Here is an 18530-nt window from a genome sequence, read left to right as displayed (position 1 = left end):
GCTTTAAAACATAGATTTCTGTGTCTCTACAAGGCTTGATGTCACAATGCACTATTAATGCTTATAAACTTGAAACACCAGATTAATTTTTTGCTTGGCTGTGTTGAAACAATGCATAACGTTCAATTGCCGGTATGCTTCAAAAATATTAAGTGGACTACAGAAATAAATTATTAATAATACTCAACTTCACATAGAAAGGTATTGGAAATATTGTTCTAAATGATTTTACTGCCTATATACAATTACTGTACTTAGCTTTGTGAACAAAAAAATTGTTATAGACTTGGAGCATGGCGACTAAACGTATCATAACTTCAAAAAGATTAGTTTTTTGAAACCACTGTAGTGACAATTTTCTTTATCACCGTCACGGTCCACTATATTTCAAACTAACGGCACAGCATATCCGAAAAATCAATAGCCAACGGCCAGACGTTAGTACCTCAGGCTGCGATGGACAAGGTGGTTGACATTGCCATCACATTTGAATCCCACATTGCTTGGTGATCGTGCAGATCAATAGAAATTAACAGCAACCAACCGAAAAAAAACGACAACTCAATTGATCTTTATATCGATACGACGTATTTATTTGCTCATTTTATCGAAAACCATAGACAGACAATCGATAACAACTTAATAACATTGAATTGCATAATTCAAAATTAATACAGAAATGAAATAGATACATAATTTCGAACGTTTTCGGCAAAACTTTCTGCCCTCTTCAGGAAAATATCGAAATTATTGAAAAGTAATTCATTTAATTCGTCAAATGAAAGAAGTCACAATTTGTATGAAAGACCTGAGGAGCGATTTCCCTAAAAGCAATTTAAAGAAAACACAGTGTATTTCTTTTTTATATTCGCGAGCGATTGTTGTTAAATGTTGACCAATGAAAGCCTGCTTTACCCTGAAACAGTCAGCTGTGCGAAGAGCGAGTGATAAGAAAAAGAGAAAGGAAATTAATTTCAGAAAGAGAGAAAAAAGCAAAGACGTCAACAACTACAAAACACGTGACTCTCGCATGGAGACTGGAGGCTTTTTTTTGTCTCAGTTCGTTGCTTTGTTGATTTGCACTTTGCAGAAAAAAAGATGAGATGGGTGGTGTGAGCTAAGCAATGTGAGCACGTTTGGATTGTGTTGACAACGGTCTTAAAAGCTTTGTGGGGTGGCAGTGGTCAAGGTAGACGTGCAATCTATGTTGTTGACACAGGTAACATGTTTTATGCTATGCAGATGAAGTGAAAAACAGGTTTTGCATAGATTCAAGGTTTATTTGCTATTGAAAACCAACGTTCAAATGACCTTTATTTTGCTTTTTGACAGTGTTGAAACGTCTTAGTTTGCTCTAGTGGTGATAAACTAATTCGTCCTTTACTCGCTGCTGTTATGTCATATAAACCCAGCTGGAAATCTCACTGCTAATCCCTCAAGTACAGTTGGTCACACCGGTCTAAATCCATTTTGAAAAAGATTCTGTTTGTTGCCAACATGGTAAAAACATTTCAAGATTACCTCAGCTCTGATTGCCACCGAACATACAGCTGTGTGCACTGCCGAGCACATTTAGCAGGCCATTCAGCATTAATATCAAAGGTAAATCTCATCATGTTTTTTCATTTGTAGTAGACTACATGAAAATGTTTTACTTTGTATCCATCTTCAGCTTAACAATTTACATACACTGTACAATGTGGAAGTGCAGTCAGGGAAGTACTTTAATTTTTTGTCTTGTTTTTCAGTCATTCCAAGGCAGCCAAGGAAGAGCATACTTATTTGATGATGTGTAAGTAGTTTACAAAAGTGAATCTTGTAAAAACTTTTTTGTTTAAAGGCCTTTTGTTTGTTATCAGTTGTAGGTAATATAATTGCTATTGCATTCATCACAGTAGTTTGAAACACTGGTATTTGCACAATAATCTTCTTAACATATTAATTGATTTTACGATAATGATCTGATCATGAATGATCATCTTCAGTTTATTGAAATAGAATCCAAGGTGCAGTTCAGCTGATTATTGTGTACACATGGTTGGCTGACATAGATCCTTGCTTTGTTTATTATACTATGTTTTTTTATTCAACCATATTGTTTTTTGCATTCTCTCCTCACTTTGTTATTTTGAGATAGTTACCCCTTTGGTGTCAATGTTCAGGTCTAATTGATATCTTTTTTATTAAATCTTTTCTGTGCATGCCATATACAAGTGAGTTATAATATTCAATTGAAAATTATTCATCCACAAAAAGCCACTCTGATATTCATTACTTGACTTAGTTGAAGTTTTAAACCTACATAAAATGCCTGCTCTTGTTGACTTTTGTATTTGCTGAATCTAACTCAATGTTTTCTTTTCATAAATGTGTTCACTTCAAACATGTTTACCCAGAGGTTGTTTGCTTAGTGACATAGAAAACTTTCTTGCCTATTAAAAGTTCAGGATAAGTAGGTGTGACAATGTAGCAAGCTGAAAAGATTTTCTGTGCAAAGTGGAAATACAATTTTTAAAAAATTTGAGTACGGTATTTATTGCATTTTTACAAATATTTGCAGATTCCCGATGAAAGCTTAAGTTAAGCTGAAAGTGTTTGAGTGTTAAAAATTTTTGTAAATATTTAAAATATATTGTTATAATGCACAATCCTGTTGCATTGTTGTGTCTTGCCTGTCATTGGTATATACAAAAAAGCAAACTATCTCTCGAAAACATACTTGGATAATTAATTTAAACATATACATTGCACCTTACATGTGATAGTAAGTCTTAAGAGGCATTTACACAGTTACACACACTTTTGAGAATGACTTTTTAGAAGCAATCATAACCAGGTTCTTTTTATGGTTTTAATTGAATCAAAGTTTTTTGTGTTCTTACACAAAAAAGTGTGAGCTCTGTGTTATGTAACAGCAGCTATATGCACAGTATGCAAATGGTGGGCTGGTGTCACAGATGAATAGTCTATTTTACTTAAATACTATTTTAATTTCATTTTGCATACTAGTTTGGTTGCAACCATATACAGTAGAAGAAAATAGCTTTACTGTTCAGTTAATGATTGTAGGGAACCCAGTTTGCTCCTCATTGTTGGATGGTAAATTATGCAAATTTCTTTCAATCTGCATATATTGGACTTGGTGCCTTAAAAACACAAATGTTTACACTTTTTAAATGAAGCTGAATAACAGTTATCATGCTCATTATTCACACAAGTTGATAACTTGATAATTTGATTTCACATCAATTTGTCCAATGACATGTCAATATACAAAAAACATGCCTTGCGTAATGCTCAAATGCTAGATGATCATCGTAAGATCCAAGTAAAACAAAAATGATCACCTCTGTGAGCTGGATAATTGAAATTCAGATTGATATGTTAATGATAAGTACTTGGAACTGGATTGGTCATTTGTTGGTGCAGAAGCTCGATATAATGTTGTGGAAATTAATTTAATTATATTTCATTTTTCACTTTCTAGTCCATATATATTTTCCTTGTGGTTGCCAGTTGCATGTTAATGAACACCATCCATTGCTAATTAGGTATCTTTGCTAAAAGTGGATATCCAATTCTGTTGTAATCAGCTAACATGATTAATTGATCTATAAAAATTTGCTTTAATATCTTCAATTTTAATATGGAGTAATTGCAATTATTTTCTAGAAAGAGCTCTTATCTCTTGAGGAAACTATATATAAATGAATTTGATTTTTAAAACTATAAATGCGATTGACGTATTGTCTTGTGGTGGTTAAAAGCCATTACTGGCTCTCTGAAAGTGACTTTCTGAGTGCAAGATTTGTTTTTAGTCAGAAAAGGTAGCTTTTTTTTTTTTTTAGGCTATTTAAATTCGTAAATGCACTGCTTGATCCTCACTTTTCTCAGTTAACAATAGGCTAGTCATAATAACTCTTTTTATTGAATTTTAATAACACACGAAACCTATTTCTAGGCGCTGTAGTTTCAACTTCCTGAAAAGTCGTACACAACAGAATATTTGCAATGGCACAAAGTTTGAGATAAACAAGAAATTCTCCCCTTTGATTGCAAATTTTCATTTGACAAATTTGACCCGAGAAAACTTGTTTGAAAGATCTCCAAGTAATCGAAACCAACGTAAATGCATGCGAAATGACGTCACTAGGCCTGAAGACAGGTTGGTTTTAATTACTTTTATGTAAATCTTGCTGCTTTTTTAGTGTAAACGTGAACAGTGGAGCGCCAGAGGAACGGCTACTGCTAACCGGGATGCATGCGGTGTCTGATATTTACTGCAAATGCTGCAACACTACCTTGGGATGGAAATATGTAAGTTGCCACTTGTTCCGACTTGTATGACAGATTCCTTGGCTAAAAGATGAACACCACGCGTTTTTCAGCAAACCGGAAAAGCTACCTTTTACATCGTTAGATTGATGTCGCTTCAACTTGTGGACGTCACGCTGAATAAGTGATAAAAGCCAGGAACTGTTCATGTGCAAAACTTTCTATCGTTTAACGTTGCAATAACCACCAGTAGGAAGCAATCAACAATAAACAATCAGTAAACTACACTGTCACATCACTACAGTTTGCGCTTAAGTTTCTGAACATCATGTCTTGAATTTCCGGCCACCAAAACGTTGCCAGGCCTGCAATTAAAGTAGTCAAAGACTAAAAGTAACCTTATCATTATCGTATGTTTTGTTTGCGCCAATCACAAAAAACGTCGTGTCTGCATACTAGCAGCGTGCAAACCGCATTTAAGTTGGTGTGAAAACTCGTGTGGAAGACTTAGCAATATACAGTACGTCCTACTTACTTGCTGCATGTAGACCGGCAAACGGGCTTCAGTATCGCGTGCCAGAATACGTAGATGTCTGCCGTAAAAATGTCATCAAGTGTTTAATTTCAACCAGCCAGTGTTTTTTGTTTGACTTCCTTTCTGCAAAACCTGCTCTGACTATTTTAAATGTATGAGAAAAACAACTAATAACTAAAGATTGAGGAGACACCCTAGTGCCAGCCAGGGGTTATTTCCGAAAACGTTTATTTTGTCCGTTTTCCACGTCACTCACTTGCATGTTACTTGTTTGCTTACTCAATCCTGCTTCCATTCATAAATGGAAAAGTTGGGTATCAGCATCATTGATTGTGACAGCTTCCCGGATGTTTTTCGAAGATCCCGGATGCTATTTGATGACCGCTCGTTTTTGTGCAGCAAGTAAAAGGGTTACTCTAGTGTACAGCCAGAACTGTACAACTTTGAAACCTTTTTTCTGTGTCATAAACGCATAATAGTTAGACATCATCCCAACACAATCGCAGGCAACAAGTTAGAACCATTACGACGCAGCATTGTGCCCTTACCATGAAAAACAATCAACTGCGACTGAACAAATTAATGCTACATGACGTGCTTTGCTATTGTTGGAAAGTACCCTTCGAATTCGAATCCTTACAGCCACAATGTTGTGAAGCGGGCGAAGGATTGACTTTGAATATCGTTAATCAGTTTTGTGGGCCGATTTGTCAAGTGGACGTGTTATCTTTCAAATCATAGTAGATGTTTTTTAGTTTCTCGGTTAATTCATCGGCACGATTTGCTTTCTTGGTATGAATTACGAGCCTCCACTCCACGCATTACAAACCCTAGTTTCTTCTATTTGAAGTCATCTGATTATTAAGTACCGGTAATAGAAGTATAGAAGTAATATAAGTCAACGTCCACTGATGTTGAATCAGTGTAAAAATGACGAATTTTATCGTCTGGAACATCACTTTTCGATTGTTGCTATTACATTGTAATATCGTTGTTATTTCATGGAAGCAGCCACATAAATCAAAATTAACAACAAAAAATGTTTCTTCTGACCTCATGTCCCGCCTAGTTTTTGATAATTTGCAATAAAATGTGAAAGCAATTTGGACTCACACCAGAATGTCTCCTGCCGATACACTAAGTCTCAGTTTATTTGTGTTGTGTTGGCAATCGATTTTCACAACCTGTTGGCGGGTCTTTGTACCATTCTCACCACGACGCTGTCATTTAATATCCTGAGGTTACGTTTGGTGTGGTTTTTAAAATTACTAGGTTAATTTTCATGGGTGATATTGAAGGTGTTGGTTTAATTAATTGTAAGAATACCTGAGAGTTAAAACTACCAATTTGTCTTAAATAACGTGGCGTGATGAGTCACCATGCCATGTCCAAAATTGTTGAAGTAGTTATGAAATCTTTTGTTCGCCCATGTTCGTTCCTTGAAGCAAACTCCGCCATGCACTTTGCACTGAAGTTTTTTCTGGGGCTCAGGAGTTTTTCATTTTTGAACGTTTTTTGTCGTTGAGGCGTCTTTAACTGAGTGATGACAGTTAAATCGTTGGGTAAGTTTACCACAACCGTTAGAAAATGAATAACAGCTTACACAATACAAGGGTGATCTGGAATGAAAGTGGGTTTGATGGGTCATTGTGTTACTGAAGACGTCTCGATGACAAAGCGTGGCTGGGTGACTGATCCTAGTTCAAACAAAGACAAACGCTTATCTTCTATCGGAAACCCATTTTAAGGCCACTGGTCATGCATTGTCATAAAGGTGTGCTTTTCTGCAACGCCCTTTCAGAAGTTGATAAATTCGGGCATTCAAACTGATTCGATTCCAAAATTTGCGTGTGAAAACGTCTAGAATAGTCGTGTTAATGCTTTCTATTGTGATTTCGTTTTGTTGCATTCACAATTTTCTTTGTGTTTAAAATTTTGTAAGAACTTTAATGGAGACAATTTACTAGGGCACACTGTAACATATTTTGAACGCATTTTAAATGAGGCGTGTTACAAACACAGCTTTGAATTCCCAAAACACTTGGTTCAATGTTTACGTTTCATGGGGCATTTCTTCAAGCTGTCATTATGACGTCAATCACAATTGAGGTTAAGTTTACTGACAGCTTGTCACGTCACAGAGAAAGCTCAATTGCTAACTTATTTTCAAATTGTAAAGGTTGTTATTTATTACGTTGTTTCAACAAACGCTGGGACATGCTTTGGTGAACTTCTGGGGGCACTTATAGGGGATTAAAACTTCCACGTTTGCAAACGACGTTCGAATATTTTCGATGTACACTAAATGGTTTCGATTGGTTGATTTTGGATTATTTCAATGCAAGTCATGTTGCGAGGAGTATTCAGCCAGAAAAAGATGCTATTTATACATCGTTTCAACGTCGCCATGTAACAACCAACTTTGTTAAGAGTGCTGGTGAAACTAAACAGAAACTCATCCCAGTAATCCTGCAGTGAAAACTGTGTTTTCTATCGACGAAACTAATTTCGAATCGTTTGTTTCCTGAACATTCTGCCCCGATTTGGAAGGATTGGATGTTTTTCTAAGCATTTAAACTTGTTTTTTTGCGGCAATCTCAATTCTGTTATAAAAATGACCAAGTCGTTCAGCTCCATTCTGATGTTATCCGGACAGCCAATCATCTCCCTAGTTTGTTTCATGGCTGTTATGTTCAAAATGTTCATAGACAGACTGTCATTTTTTTAAGCTTTATTGCTGATATTGTGTTACTCGAAATCATACGTCACTGAACAAGATTTTATATCAGAGCCATCCCAGCACGAGTGGTTCAATTTCTTATCAACCATCGATAGCGGTTTCCAGCTGCGTATATTTGCTGAATTTTGCAGCAAACAGGTGTTAGTCCTGCGTGAAGTCTCCAGTGACCACGCAGTTCGTTGTTTCTGGCACCACTACAGAAAGTAAATTAAAAAAACAACGTTTTCTTAACAGCGACTGACAGTGACATCTATTTGACACAATCTCGATTGTTGCGCTGACTTTATTGTTTACCGCCGTGCATGTTCTCGCCGAAAAGAGCAAGTTGTCAGACAACATGTAAAACTGAACATAATTGTGGTATAAAAGATGTTTGTCAGGATGATCTGTCACACAATCGGTCCACCTGTAAAACAACTTTGCGAATATGCGTGATTTGCAAAGTGCGGTCAAATCTTGAGTGAAAATGTAAAGATGTGCCGAATGAGCAATTATTTGGTTTGATACTTTTTAATTAGTTTCCAGAAATCGAATCAGTCCTTTTATACATGATTCAAAAACAAAACGACTGATTTGTTGTCTGGGTTGGTACTCCTGGCGTCGCCTGACACGGAAGAATATACAAAAAGGAGGTAGTTATCGCTATTGTAGTTACTGAGGCAATTGTTTTGACAAGTTGGCCTGGCATCTTAGCGCTATCTCCAAAGAAAATTTTTACACAAACCATCGCTGACGTCATATCCGTTTCGTTGCTTGATCTTTTAGACTCCCAAACAATCTGAAGTGGACAAACACCCGCAGTGCCACACCAAGTTGTATCCATTATGTATCTCCCACCTCGCATTGTCCTGCTTTGAAATTACATGCGAACAGAATTGTACTTTTTTGAACTTGTGAATTTAGTCTGCTGTTTGTAAGCTTGTGGTTTGCATAATTGACTTTTGTGCAAATATTTTGCATTTAATATTTTGCAAACAACACACAACCTAAGTAAATTTTTCTTCAAAAAGTTCCTTCAGTAATTAGAAATTAAATTTGTTCAGTTTGTGTTCTTAGTGTAGCTGCTGTGTGTGACACCATTAATGGAATAACTGTGTTTGCATTAACTGAGCCAAGTTGAAGCGCATTTGCATCAGTTTGACGTAAACTGACAGAGATTGGATCCGAAATGACCGATTGTGAACAAAATAGAAAATCAACTTCTCAGAACTCTTTTCTGTTTCAAACACGCTTTTCAAAAACTCTCTGCCTTGTTTACAGTGGTTCAATGTCAACATACATCTTGTCTGCACAAAACGTGTGACTTATCCCGTATCTTGAAATTGTGTTTTCGAAAATAGCAGTTTCGAATGAAAGTGAACGTTTTGGATTGCTTCAGGTCAGAGCAGTGGCGTAGCCAAGGGGGGGGGTTTGGGGGTTACAACCCCCCCCCTTTGGCACGCGTGTGACGTCACGATATTGAGAATGATGCTTTCAGTCTAAAAAAAAATTGCCTAATTTTACACAAAACTGCATTAAGAGAGCGAGTTTTGCCAATACCAAACATTCAAACATTTCAGCCAGGAATTAGCAACAAGAAAACATAAGAGACTTAGCTATATTTCCGAAAAATGCCGAAGAAAACATGAGCTTATCCTTTTGCTATGCTACCGGACAGCACCATTTTACAGGAATATTCATACCCACATTTTTGTTGAAAATGCTCTCAGAATGCATCAAATTCAAAGTAATTTTTCAAAATTTTCTGGGGGAGGCCCCCCAGACCCCCCGCCGCTGGGTGGTCAAAACCCCCCCTTTCAAAATTCCTGGCTACGCTACTGGGTCAGAGGTTCCTGTGAGTAACATACACCTTTTAAAAACAAGCAACCATGATGAGGCAGAAGTTGAGCGAAAAAGGCAACTTGACCTGGCCAGTGGCCACTGTTGTCCAGACCAACCTTATCAGGCGACGATCAAATGCGTATTTTATTTTCTTTCCGGATAAAACTCTATTATGACGTCAAAGCTGTCACGCGGTCTAGTTCGAGTTCGCGTGACTCCTGAAAGCGATAAGTGACAGATCCATAGCTTGGATATTTATAGAACTTTGCTACCATACCATAGAAAGAGTTTTTCATGCATTTTTAGATTCTACGCTTACACAAACTCGCTACAGCGAAAATTCACTTGTGTTTTCCACTTTGTCGAGCTTGAAAGAATTGAAACATGCGGGCCAATAATATTTTTAACATTCTGATCGTGTTTTCTGCATAAAATTTGTAACATGTTGAGATTTGCAAAGACCTAAATTCACAGCGCATATTGTTCATATAGCCACCTTAATGTTGTTTCAACGTTACCGCACGGCCTATTGACATAATTAACAACACACTTGCCTGTGAGTATATTGACCAACACCAGCTGAGCACTGTTTCAGTTCTATCATCACCGATGCGAAAAGCGTTGTCAAATGTTGTTGTGACGTCATGAGCGAGGCAACTTCATGTTTTGTCCATTTCTGATGGTTGACATAGTGACATGTAAGAAATATTTACTTTACTGCTTCTATCCATGGTTTAGCAACCTTGAACCAATGAATAAGTGACTTCCAGCAAGTTGCTTCCAGTCGTCATCACTTTAACTCGAAGCGGTGACACATTTTCGCTTTCGATAATGTTGAATATCTGATATAAACAAACTGAACCAATTGTGAAAACTTATTGGTCACTCACTTGAGCAGTACATTTATGTGACTAGCCCTTGTTCTATTTTCATTGACTCGCTTTGATGCTGAAAAGGTCAAAGACTTCGCCAGTTCTAGAATTTACTTTATCTCGTTTGTTCAACATGACTGCATGTTCAACCAAGCCAAGGGCCAACTGGAAAATGAAAACTAGGGATGGTGTAGCCTGATCTTGGTCCTGCTTTTCCACCTTTTCTTGCATGGTTTCTCTTCTGCTCTTATATGTTTTATTTGTCTATGATTCAAGAAAAACACCTCTTTACCAAAATTGTCTTATCAAAGATTTGCCATATCGGTAACAATCAGCTTTGCAGTAAGTGTTTTCAGCAAAACCACCCTTCTTTATGATGGGCAAAGGATACCCCGTCTTTTTGCAAGCATTTTTTTGTAGCAAAAGATGAATTCTTCCGTATTATTAAAATGTATTGTCCACTGCTAAACATTTTCGATGTGTAACTTGCATTATCAGTTCATTAAAAGTTGAATGGAGTGATTCGTGTGCAGTTATGAGTGATCTTTTTCACGATTAAAACGTTTGAAGAGGATTTACTTGTTACTGTTAGCTTAATAATTTATCGAATCATCTTCAGCCAGTGCTTTGAGGGAACAGTGAAAATCTCCATAATGTTTTCTACCACCTTCGAATCCACTCACGATTTCCGTGGGCTGGATGCATTGTTTTGGTTCAGGCAAGCACTTTACTATGTCCAACCGCGCAACGTGATCAACCCGGATATTAGTCAGAGCACTACATGAAGGCCACAAGTGACATTCGTGGAAACATCTTTTCAGTTGAATCATCTTGGCGGCTCTTGTTGCATTTTGCAGGGTGTGTGGTAAGAACGTGTTCTTGAAAGAAGTCATATCCATTCGTTTGTACAATTTATGAATTTTAATTTCATGTAGAATCTATGTCACTTCACATTGCAGCAAACCTAGTCCGATTTGCTGCGCTATGCTTACTTACTCATTTCCAACTGCTGCTGTTTATTCTTATATTCGGTTGCACACTGACTTATATTTGGAATAACACGCGTTTTCATATTAGATTAGTACCAGGAAGGTAATCTTCGTGTGAATTTTTTTCTAAACACAGTTTTCTATTTCTCAGTGAAATTTCACGTAAAATAACGTCAGATACGCGTATGCCATCTGACTAGGTGCAACCTATTCCAACCAAGCACTTGCAGCATAGTTCGGAAATGTGAAGGAACTGAAAAAGCAAAATCCGCGAAGAAGGATGGCATCCAAATCATATGGTCTCAAATATCTTCTCTGCTTTCCAGATGTTTCTAATCTCATCTCAAGCCCAATTGCACTGCTTTGATTTTAGTCAGTTGCTCAGCAGATCAAAGGTTTTTAAGAATGTTTTGTTTTATGTCAACAAAACGTCAAGTGACATTGCATCAACGGAACATTACGGACCATTTTAACATCTGCATATCCCGGTCGTGCTTCGAATTACATTGAACGCAATTCTTCCATTATTAATAACCTTTTGAATAATTAAGTAGCCTTTTCGCTCCAGTGAACTTGTGTGTATTCATATATGATCGCATTCTGGCATACCAGTGGATAACCCCATGCACTGCACGCTATTCAGTTTATTTTAACTCAGATGTTGAATAACTGTCAGAGCAACAGTGGAAGAAATTTACCTCTCCTAAGCCGTCTGTGCTGTAATTAACATGACGCTTATTTGAAAGCACTAATTGTCCAGACAGCAAATCAACCAATTTTTACATTGATTCAACGTCTACAGACGTTAAATCATTGCAAAAAAACGGTTGATTTGTTGTTTGGGTGAGCTTTCTTGTGTCCCATTATGCTACAGCGACAGACGCCTGAAAAAAATCATTGATATTACAACAAAATTACGTTTTAAAATTTTGCTCTGGGCAATTTTTACTCCAGACAAATCGCATGGTGTTGATTGCTGTTTTGTGCAAGTGACGAATTTCTGACGTCACAGCGTCTGGCTTAATTGTTGTTGAAAACGTGTTGCAGAGGTTGCTCTTTCAGCATCATCTCAACGTTTGGGTATGTTGCTGCAATGTCGTTAGGACAATCTGTAACCTTCGCAACCGCTGGTACAATCCGCCTGCGTTGAGAGGTGTGGAACTGTGGATGGCTGTTGCCCGGTCACTGAGGTAGCTGGAAATAAATCGCGACAGCTTCCACAAATCCACAAGTTTTTGTTGAGTTCATAGGAACAGCCAGTTTCATCATGTCTTTGTTCTTCTTGGTCCTGGTTCAAATCCCTGGGTCGCTTAAGATGTATACCTATGTGAAATCATAAAGTTTATATTTTAACTTTAACACCAATGACAATACGGTACTGCAACATAATGTTTTTATCCCATTTACTTGACTACGCTTGTTGCGCGTTTATTTGAAATTTGTTTACCTCCTTTGTTAATTGCATTTTCTTCCCCGTTTTTTTGTTTCTTCTTAGTCATGACAACAATTTCCGAAAAAAGCTTCTGCCTTCAATTCTATTGGTGATTTGCATTCATTAGTTTGTCAAATAGTTATTTATGACCATTATAAAGCACAGTACTATGACCTAATACAGAAGCACACTCGTGTAGTATATATGGCGACCGGAAGCCCTCAGCAACAACATCCATTAAGAGATTGATGAAAGGGTAGCTGCTACGCTGTGCCAAACCAAATAAATGCCATGTTATCAGCGCAAACTGTTTGCAAAACGTGTCAGTTTTTAACGTAGCTTTTTCTTGGATCCCCCCCGCACCCGGTGCTCTTCCGACTATGCTTCTTGCCTAGTACGGAGAAGCATGCTGCCTTCGATCGTAACGGGAATCTCAGTTGATGTAACATTACAACTGAGTTCAATTAACAAACCCACCCATTATCTCATCATTGCCAACTTCAACGACGAAATAAAGTGTTGTTGTGACGTCACCAATGAATGAAGGCTTTGTGTGAAAGCGATATATCGATTCATGTGATTTGTAACTGGTACGTTAGCTTGTCTCATAGTTAAGGAATCTATGGCCTTCAGGCATCTTGCTTCTGTAACCAATCAACAGAGTTTCACATATCAATGGTGTTCAGTTATGCCTAGAAACGAGTTGTCGTATGTACCGTAGCCAAAGTGGCGTTTGGTAAACTAGAGTAAACTGTATCGAACTACATGCTGATGCCAGGCAATAAATCAGTTCTTTTTTTACATTGAATCGATTTAAAAAGAACTGATTTGCTGCATGGCCTCGTAAATCTTGCCGGCCTTCCGTATGTGTTCATGACAGCCTAATTGATTTATCTTGTTAAAAAATTGATAAAAGTTTTGTTCGATGTCTGTCACTGACCGGCCTCCCAAGAAAGCGACCGTTCATAAAGACACAATAGATTAGTTTGATGTATAACAGCTATTTTTTATCGATGTTTCAAAATTGTTTTTTCATTTGATCTTCAACTGATAAAGTATTTTCTTTGTTTTGCAGGAACGCGCTTACGAATCGAGTCAGAAATACAAGGAAGGGAAATTCATCATTGAACTCATTCACATGATCAAAGACAATGGCTGGAGCTAAACTCTACCAGTCATTTCCAAAACCGAGATACGAAGACTGGCAACATATTTTTTGAACTTGACGTCACGCTTACGTCACAGATGAAAGACTTGTTGTAAAAGCAATGCGCCATGGCTTATTACCCCGAGCATGGGCCTGCAATTTGAAACCAAACGACAATGGTAGTTGTTGCATTGCCGTTGGTTCTGTGTTTTTGGATGTGGATTTTAATTTCTTTTTTATTTATTGCTTTTTTTCCATTCCACTTGTTACGTCACTCTGACTTCATGAGGGAGCTTTTGTTATTATTGCAGTTGGCAACATGGCAGAGTTTAACATATTTGAAAAGGGAGCGCGGGTACCTCCGAATTTATGGAGTCCTCACCCGTGCTCCTTCAAGAAATCACTTCAATGTGTGTTTTGAAACTTTCCTATACCATGATCGGGTAGGATTTACTTATGGTACAAACAACCCCGGCCACTAAGTTGTCATTTTTACATTGTCTTAACGTTTGCAAACAATGAAACAATGTAAAAATGACAGTATTAGTGGGCTTGGGCAAAGTCGACTCTTTTCCCAAGTTGTATCCCTTCCCTGACAACAATATCCGTCATTTTGCATTGATACAACGTCTGCAGACGTAAAAATGACCGATGTAAAAATGACGGATTTTGCTGTCGGGGTTCTTTCTTGCCACGTATTTTTTAAATTTAACTTCTCTTCTGCTTTAAACAAGGCTGAATTCTTCTTCGTCGTATGAGCTGTTCTTCCGGACTATATGTTTGGGCATGATGTCATCAGCCACTCGACAGTCTCGTCATCCAGGGCCTTCAGTCCAAGCGTTGCATGTGGTGGTTGATGGATTGGGCAGTCATGGACGACATGATCTACTGTCTGGTATGAAAACCACTTACGCAAGTGCCTCGTTAATGTGACCTCCATTAGAACGAGGATAGGTGGTCGTGTAAGCGAGCAACAACATAAGTGTGAAAAAGTTAGTTGTGCTCATGAAAATGCTCATGAAACGTAGTTATTCAATCTAGACGGTTATAAACGCCTGCAAGTGCAGTTGAACCTTGTTTACCAACACTCAACAATCCCCTCGTTCGACAGGGCTACTCCAACTGGTCTCCTTCCAATGTGCTTCGCTCCTTTTTCTTTCAACCTCGATAATCAGACAGCAACCCCAATAAATCGACTTTGTTTGACGAAATAAAGTAGGTTGTATAAACGAGGTTTAACTGCATTACTTTGCTACAACACATAAGAACGCATTTTTCTCACTCAGTCTTTTTAATGTTATTTTTACTGTGACTTTTGGGTTTGTTTTGTTTGTTTTCTTTGTACGTTCAAGTGGTTGTTGGTATGTGAGCTTTCTCTGTGTTTATCTGTTAGTTGTTGTCATTGAACACAAAATAGCTGTTTGTGTTGTTTTATGTTGATGATTCGACGCAAGAACTTGTTTTGAAACTTTGCGGTTGTTTTCAAGTATTTTTGGTTCTTCACTGTTATTTTCTTTTCAAACCAGCAAATCAGTCCTTTTTTACGTTGATTCAATGTCTTATACATTAAATCAATTAAACAAGGACTGTTTCGTTAGCAGGTTTGTTTTCACCATTGACCTTTCTTTGTCTTTCCAGTTATCACAGTTTTGCTGTCAATAAGCTAAGCTTTACAGACCCATCAAGAAGCTGATAAAGTGCACTGACCAAGCTTGAAGCAGAAGGGCATCAGTATTGCGTTTTGACTTTTTTCAGTAGCCTACAGACAAAAAGTGAACGACACCGAGTTCTCACACGTATCGGTACCAGGCTTGCGACGCTTCTCATGCGACAAAATCAGTTCTTTTTACATTGATCCATTGTAAAAAAGGTGGATTTTGCTCCCTGGATATCACGACCCTGTGCACTGAGGGAAGGGGGATTCCATGCGTTGCATTGTGCAAAATGTAAAACTCAACATGGGCTGCTTTGTTGCATCGATTTGCAAAATGAGCTGGTTAAGCCAGCACAGAAATCACGCTGTCCACCTGTCAATCAACACGTAACTTATGACGCTGCAAGCAGTTGGAGATGTCCAATGATGTTCTCTCTGCCCTCACAACTTGTCTTGATGTGTCAAGATCTTACTTCAATCGTTGATGGTTCGGCGTTGTAGGGAATGGAATCTCTGGACAACAACCAATTCCTTTATTTATTATTGTTTAACGTTGAAACCACCATGGGTTGACGCTGTTTTGACATCTCAATGGAAAAAAGTATTTTCGCTGTGACTGATTACCCAGCCAGCATATGTTGAGGTTTTTACATCTTTTCATTATCTAGCGTCACAGGCGTTGAATCAATGTAAAAGTGACGTTTTTTGCCGTCTGGGAAGCCACTTTCTGACCAAGTTACTTTTTCCTGTCATACACACACACCGATTAATGTAAAGGACTATCCATGTGATTCGTTTGACGTTCTGAATAGGAAATTATGTCACATTGCGTAGATTGAACGTCATTTAGCCGTGCTGCTGTCTCAAATGCAAACTTATCCTGTTTACGTTGAATTGATGTGTGACGACGTTTTGTCAATGAAAACATTTCTTTTGCAACGTAAGAGGGTTGTTATTGCCTCACAAAATTTTGTTTGTTTTGTTGATTAAACGTCGAATGATGGTTATTCGAGGAGTCGTTCCCTTGTTTTATCTTTGCACTCATGTCCGTCTGAACTCCGCGTACTCTCTTATTCCAGACAACAAAATCCGTCGTCTCTACATTGATTTAACGTCTGCAAAGTGATGGATTTTGCTGTCTGGGGATGCTCTGCAACATGGCCGTGATGAAACAAGTAGCTCAATGGAAACTTCATTCCCGATTTGAAACTATCTCCCTCATCAAGTGCTTAGCTCTATAGATCCATCCGACATAGGGTGACATCAGCTTTTGGTTATTTTTCATAAATTTGATGAGATTTACTTGTGAAAAGAGGTTCTTGACATAGATTGCTTTCAAAAGGTCCTTTCACACAATCTGAATAATTACAAGCGCTGTTTCAAAATGAAATATTTTCTCCTGAGATTTGTTTTGTTAAAAGTGCTATTGTGCCTAACATCTTTAGCTAGTTAGGGTTAAAAGCCATCCCCTAACCCGAAATTCGAAGCGGGAATGCTGTGCAAAATGTATGTGCAACGATTTAAAAACTTATCCAAAACTTTTCATGTTTAGTCTAATTCATGACTCTGCTTATGACCAAATTATTTCATTTATTCTATGACGTTTGTTTGACATACTTGTGACGTCGCGATCGCGTATGCATGACGCATCAGTGATGTTTTTGTAGTGTGTGACGTAGATGTGTACTGTGTTTCCACGGCATGTTTTTTTTAAATACACGAGAAAAATTTGAAAGTTTTTGTTTGCAAAGTTACTTATTCTTGCTACCAGCTAATTTGCTCTGACAGTGCGCTTGTTGAAATCACGTTTGTTTAACGTCTACATTTAACCAAAGATTTCTACCAAAAAGTTCCAAATATCAAATTCTAGGCCGATACTGAGGATCACGAAAAGCCAAAGATAGCTTCCCGAACTGTTCTGTATACTTCACCAGCTCATAACGTTATGCTGCTTGGTTTGGTTTTGAATCTTTATCCTCGGACTGACAAAGCCTTGATAGGTTATTCCTGGCAGTTTCGCATACTGGTAGAGGCTCTTGACGCAGGGCCGGTTACCGAGATTGACGGAGTGAAGTTTTTCCGATTGTTTAAAGTGTTGTTGCCGGGGAATTATTCCATTCACTCGGTGCCGCTGAATGGAGAGCAGTCTTAAAATGTGTTGCGAAAGCGCATACACCGAGAGTCGAACCAGCGCAGCGTGATCTTGAGCCGTGCGCGCAACCACTGAGCTAACGGGGCGGACTGAACATTCGAACTATACTTTAGGCTTTTACCACTGATTGAACTTCTCTTAAAAACATTTTTTCATAAAAAGATCGGCTTCCCAACTTGAGCTAACACCGAAACTTGAGTTGCTCGGAACCGGACATATGATAGACGGTTAGGATCATAGCCGTACGAGCCAGGGTGGCAGCTGCCACCCCTGTTGTTTCAAAACGTCGCGAATTCGGGCAAAATCTTGCAATTATTAGGGCAAAAATTGCTATATGAAAAGCTTCAAAATTGCATGAATTAAGAAAAACTACAAATTAATATCTTTTACCTATCAAACTAAGTACGGTACAGCCTCTTATTTGCACAAGAAATATGCTGCAAAATTTTCATTTGGCACACCCGTATTGATGTATCGTATGGTGATCAAACTCAGTCAAACTGTAGTACGAAATGCATTTAACCAACTGCATCATACTAATTTGGGCAGCCACCACAATATGTCTCTAATACTTTTGTGAATTTGCCCAAATCAAAACACAAAATTTGCTATATAGCTAATTTTATTAATTTTCACAAATGCATCGTGTTGATTTGGGTAGCTGAAAACATGACATTATCTGATTCGTCTGTTTATGCAACTGCCCAAATTAGCGTGAGGCAGTTTCCCCAAAATGAACAAATTCATTAATTTTTCCCATTTACATAACTGTAGGCTACCGTTTAGATTTGGGCAACAAAAAATATGAAATTATCTGATCATAGTCTATTTATAAAACTGCCCAAATTGGCATGATGCAGTTGCCTCGGCATCAAAATTTACAAAGTCTTTATTTTTTTTCATAGGCCTAATA

The 18530-nt window shown here is 37.9% G+C and overlaps 1 protein-coding gene across 1 annotated transcript; it reads left to right on the top strand.

Annotated features, from left to right (window-relative positions):
* Positions 1-1313: 1313 nt before the first annotated feature.
* Positions 1314-17194, top strand: LOC145775150 (protein yippee-like 1). The gene is made up of 4 exons (XM_082586380.1): positions 1314-1602; positions 1749-1792; positions 4209-4317; positions 13740-17194. Exons 1-4 carry the CDS (start codon positions 1498-1500, stop codon positions 13827-13829), a joined length of 348 nt encoding a protein of 115 aa, XP_082442506.1. The 5' UTR covers positions 1314-1497; the 3' UTR covers positions 13830-17194.
* Positions 17195-18530: the final 1336 nt, after the last annotated feature.

Source organism: Aplidium turbinatum, chromosome 8, assembly GCF_918807975.1.
Source record: "Aplidium turbinatum chromosome 8, kaAplTurb1.1, whole genome shotgun sequence".
NCBI lineage: Eukaryota > Metazoa > Chordata > Ascidiacea > Aplousobranchia > Polyclinidae > Aplidium > Aplidium turbinatum.
The sequence above is the reverse complement of the archived record's forward strand: the minus strand, read 5'-3'. Positions and strand labels throughout refer to the sequence as shown.

Excerpts from the sequence above, each read along its gene's own strand:
- LOC145775150 (XM_082586380.1), top strand. The coding sequence starts at position 1,498 with ATGGTAAAAACATTTCAAGATTACCTCAGCTCTGATTGCCACCGAACA. Across the intron at positions 1,603-1,748 it reads ATTCAGCATTAATATCAAAG|TCATTCCAAGGCAGCCAAGG; the intron begins GTAAATCTCATC and ends CTTGTTTTTCAG. Across the intron at positions 1,793-4,208 it reads GCATACTTATTTGATGATGT|TGTAAACGTGAACAGTGGAG; the intron begins GTAAGTAGTTTA and ends CTGCTTTTTTAG.